The sequence below is a fragment of the Poromitra crassiceps genome, assembly GCF_964638095.1.
Source record: "Poromitra crassiceps genome assembly, chromosome: 19".
In the NCBI taxonomy this organism is placed as follows: Eukaryota; Metazoa; Chordata; class Actinopteri; order Beryciformes; family Melamphaidae; genus Poromitra; species Poromitra crassiceps.
This window is the reverse complement of record NC_139646.1, coordinates 27743662-27748661: the sequence shown is the minus strand read 5'-3', so window position 1 is coordinate 27748661 and position 5000 is coordinate 27743662. Positions and strand designations below refer to the sequence as shown.

Sequence of the window (5000 nt, the reverse complement as noted above, 5' to 3'; positions counted from 1 at the left end):
GGGGGGCAGTGCTGGTGCGTCGACCCCACAGGCAGAGAGCGTCCTGGGACACGGGAACACCGAGACTCCCTGGTCTGCAGTGAGTATCTGGAGCCCAGATGGGCTTAGGCCTAGCTTACGCGACAATGCTCCCTGCACAAAACGCCCAACTTGTGTTGCGTTACAGGACAAACGGCGTTATTTGGGCCTGAAAACGCAAAAAAGGGAAACCAGGTTCCAGAGTGGATTTCTCCTCAGCATCGCTGTGTCAAGAGGTCAAACACAATTCATGTGACTACACGCCCCCTTCACTATGGAAGACAATGAAAAACGATATAGGAGCATCAATAACATTATATATGACACAAGTGAATCGCATTCAACAAACATCGGTCTGATAACGAGTTGCTAAAAACACATAATGGGCGATAAGTGCCAACTATTAACATTAAGCACATATTAATTAATTAAAGAGCATCAAACTCACGCCCAGATACATGGATTTCCTCTGCCGGGGGGCAGATTGGCTGTTGGCCGCTATTGGCTGCTCAGAAAGTCGCTCGAAGTCGCTATTGTAGATGATGTCACACGCTAATTTGCATATCAAATTTTGCACACACAAAACATCTGCTTGATAGGGCTTTTCTGGAGTTTTATTCTTTAATGCAACCAATGTGCAGCAGTGTATCATTGAGTTCTGTGTCACTCTATGATGTGGATCATTCATTTAAAGTTTAGTTGTATGAAGCTACATCAATCCCACTAGAAATAGACAGAATACCGGAAGCTAGGCGCTTTCCCCTTCAAAATAAATCTCAAATAGATTATTATGGGTAAAAACAGAACAGTCGACTCACTACGGGTTCAAATGGTCAATTGTCCTCTTCTCTTCTTCGCGTCTCTCATCTGTCCTGCTCCAGGTTCAGGTCCAGCTGACTGTCCCTCTCTCATATGTCCTGCTCCAGGTTCAGGTCCAGCTGACTGTCCCTCTCTCATATGTCCTGCTCCAGGTTCAGGTCCAGCTGACTGTCCCTCTCAGCGTCGTCTGGCTCTGTCCCGGCTCTTCTCCGGGCCGGTCGATCCTCCCGTCCCGTCCTCCTCAGACGGGCCTGCAGCCTGCCAGGCTCTCCTGCGGCCCCTCGGGAGCCTGCTGCCGCGGGACGAGGAGCCGGCCTCCTTCCTGTCCCGCCTGGCGGAGGTCCTGTGGGGACTGTTCCCCTCGGCCGGACTGGCCCAACAGGCACTGGCCCGCTCCTCGCCTCGCCGCCTGCAGGTAGGGGTGGGAATTGCAGATACCTCACAATAGGATACTATCACAATGCCTTGGCCCTCGATAACGATGGTACCACTGTGATCATAGATACCATGCAGGAAGTTTCATGCATGATACATACATGATACATGATAGATGTGTTTCCACTGTTGGGGTGAAAGTTTGGAATGATGCACATACATTTGAAGATGTGTAATTCGCTTTTGGTTTTCAAAAAAATTGTTTCTGAAGCTATTTTTGAGCGTTATAAGTGTGAATAAATTTTCTGATGCTGTTTATTTTATTTATTTATTTTTTCTGTGTTGTAAACATTGACTGTTGCAAATTACTTTTCTGTTGTTTTTCTTTAATTTTGGAAGAGAGCTTAATTGAGTAGAAATTAGGTCAGGCATAATATAAGCATTTTGCTTCTGCCTGAGCCTGTTCAGTCTCTGGTTGTTTGACTTTGTTTATACTGTGATTTTGTTATTTACAATGATTTACATCACTGAAGAGGAAACAATCATCATCATACATACAATTGCCGAAATGGTGGCGTCTGTTTGCGATTTTGGTCACATTTTTGGTCCCACATTGTGAGATTTGTGATGATTTGTGATGGTTTTGGTCAGTAATGATATCACTGATGATGTCACAAGGTCTATGACATCATCAGTGATGTCACTTGAGCAATTGTGATGTCATCATGTCTATGACATCATCAGTGATGTCACTCGAGCACTCGATGGTGTCATCAGTGATGGTCACTCGGCAATTGTGATGTCACTGATGATGTCACAAGGTCTATGACATCATCAGTGATGTCACTTGAGCAATTGTGATGTTGTCATGTCTATGACATCATCAGTGATGTCACTCGAGCACTCGATGATGTCATGATATGATGCTAGTGTATCGATAATGTATCGCAAGAGGATCATGATCAATATTCCGATACATTTTTTTGTCACGCCCCTATCTGCAGGAGAACCTGTTCGGAGGGAAGTTCCTGAAGAATGCTGCTGCCGCCAACTTCAGCGGTGCGCTAGGACCCCGCGGCGTCTTGAGCCCGCAGCGGCTGTCTGGCCCGGACCTCCAACAGAACCGGGATGTGGTCCGATCTGTCAGCCGGGTCCTGGAGGATCCCGCCTTCCTCTCCGCCCTCCAACACACACTGATGGGAATCAGCGGCTCACACTCCGCCTCGCTACAACAGGTCACACACACGATAAGAGGAAAACTTAGGAAGTTCTTAAGTGCAATTCCTCAATATTTTCTTACAAATATGTTCAATGTTCCTACTTACAGTAAGCACTTCTCAAAATAGGGCCTGAATTAATTCTGGTTAATAAACTTGAGGCTTGATGCCATTGAGGCGAAATAGGAAAAAGGCAACTTTGTTTTTTTCAAGCCTCTTGGATGCTAGATTCTGAATTGCAGTGAAATTTCCTTCGAAAATTAAATTCATGTTTTATCAAACATCTGTTGTTGAGAACATTAGGACTATCTTCATGTGAACTACTGTAACCTGATCCCATTTCATCCTCATCATCTGAAATCAGATGAAATCTGATCTGGCTGTAGAAAAGCCAGAATATAATGTCCCCCCGCATGAGGATGCCGGGAGGTTAAAATAATCCATGTTGTTTCCAGGTACTGACTCCTCTGCTGCGTTCCTGCTCCACCGAGGACAAGGACGCGGTGGCCATCTTTGTGCCGAGCTGCACGTCCGGCGGCGGTTTCCAGGAAGTGCAGTGTCAGGCCGCAGAGTGCTGGTGCGTGGACGGGCGGGGCGGGGAGGTGGTGGGGTCACGGGCCACGGGCCGGCGGCCTCGCTGCCCGTCCCGCTGCGAGAGGGAGCGAGTTGCCGCGCTGAGCGCCAAGGCCGTCATGGCGGCCGGCGCCCAGCTCCACGTCCCGGCGTGCTCGGAGGACGGCCACTTCCTGCCGCTGCAGTGCGTCGGATCCCGCTGCTTCTGTCTGGACCGGGACGGAAACCCAGTGCCCGGCACGTCAGCAGGGGGCGCAGTCACCTGTGAGTCAAAACACTGAGGTCCACCCGCACTGTCTCACTTGACAGTTCAGAATCAGAATCAGAATCAGAATCAGAATCAGAATCAGAATCAGAATCACTTTTATTCCCACAGTATGCAAGTTACATACGAGGAATTTGTCTTAGTGTCTGTATGCAGCGTAGCGGTTACATCAATATACAGAGATAAGAAGTAGGAAGTTCACCCCAAAAAGCAAAGATACACTTTAGTGTAGTGCAATTGATCCATCTAAAAACATGATGTGAGCTTCCGAGTTTTGGAGATGTAAAGATGTCTGCCTTCTCTTGAATAGCCTACAATGGAACTGGATGGCACTCGGCTTGTGGTGCTCAAAGCGCCAAAAGAATAAGTTTGAAAAACTCAACAGCATTGTCTCTTTCCAGAAATCATGACTCGGTTGCTCAAGATAATCCACAGACCTTGTTGTGAGCAGTTTCATGTAGGAACTATTTTCTTGCAACTGTCCGACAGCCAGCTTCCTCAGTTGCATCTGGCAACGTCCAATAACAACAGAGCACATGGCTACTTATTATGAAGAATGTCTTCCTGCATAATAAGTAGCCATGTGCTTCTGGGCAGTGCCCGCCAGTCTAATAACTTTTTAACGACAAGCCGCAGCTCCAGAATGGAGTTTGATTTTTGTGTTTTATTACATTTTCGATCAAGTTAAGTGCAAATTTTCAGGCATTATTCAGGAAATGATGACATTATTGGCTGCTCCATGACTGTCTGTCTGCTGTTGCAGGTCCAGAGAGACCAGCAGAGAAGCTGCAGTCTGCTGCAGGTCTGAAAAACCAATTCTATTTCTACTTGTCTTTATTTTATTGACCTGTCTTTGATCATCACTGCTCTTTAAAACTCACCTTCTCTCTTCATGTGACTGATAGAAAGCTGACTGAAGCATCTTTATTTCAGAGAGATTAGATACTAAACTAAATGTGAATGAGTCCCGGTGTTAGCATGTGTTAGCATAACCAAATGTGTTAGCGTAACCAGATGTGTTAGCATAACCAGATGTGTTAGCATAACCAGATGTGTTAGCGTAACCAGATGTGTTAGCATAACCAGATGTGTTAGCGTAACCAGAGTGTCCGGCTGGCCCGCAGGCCCGTGCTCCCTGGCGCTTGCCAAGGTCGCGGCATTCAGACAGGAAGTGGACAGGATTGTCTCTCTCTCCAACTCCTCCCACTTCCCTCTGGGATACGGGTTCCTATTGGCTGAGGGGCTGCGACTGACTCCGGAGGAGCTCCAAACCGGCCAATCGGCCGAGGAGCAGCGGATTTCTGACGGGCTGCTGAGTCGCTCCAAAGCTGCTCTACGATTGGCTGCCTATTCCAGTGAGTCACGTGTGAATGTTGATGCAGCTGAATGAGCACCAACCCACATTTCAACGTTGATTTCTAGTTGAGACCTGGGTGATATTTGGTCCTCTTTTCACTCTCTTTTCAACCAGATCAAATGTGGTCACAACATCAGCATGTCACAAAACACACATTTCTTTAATTTTTGATCACTTGTTCAGTAGTCGCTTGAAAGAACGTTCACATTTATACCATAATATGGTATAAATATTATGGTATAAATATTAATATATATAAATATTATGATTGATACTATAATATGGTATAAATGTAATATGAAATAATGTTCTAAATGTGAACGTTCAATCAACCTCTTCAAATAGTCTGTGTGTATTTATGTGTCTGTGGTATTGT

The 5000-nt window shown here is 46.3% G+C and overlaps 1 protein-coding gene across 1 annotated transcript in view; it reads left to right on the top strand.

The window, feature by feature from the left end:
* The window catches only part of tg (thyroglobulin), a gene marked incomplete at both ends in the record, with an annotated part of 42545 nt that overhangs the window by 7221 nt on the left and 30324 nt on the right, over positions 1–5000 (top strand). Inside the window, 5 exons of the mRNA XM_083655881.1 lie at positions 1–79; positions 990–1252; positions 2217–2447; positions 2885–3266; positions 4392–4622. The exon at positions 1–79 is cut by the window's left edge and continues 110 nt beyond it. Coding sequence (XP_083512007.1) covers positions 1–79; positions 990–1252; positions 2217–2447; positions 2885–3266; positions 4392–4622 — 1186 coding nt within the window. The remainder of the gene's footprint in view (positions 80–989; positions 1253–2216; positions 2448–2884; positions 3267–4391; positions 4623–5000) is intronic.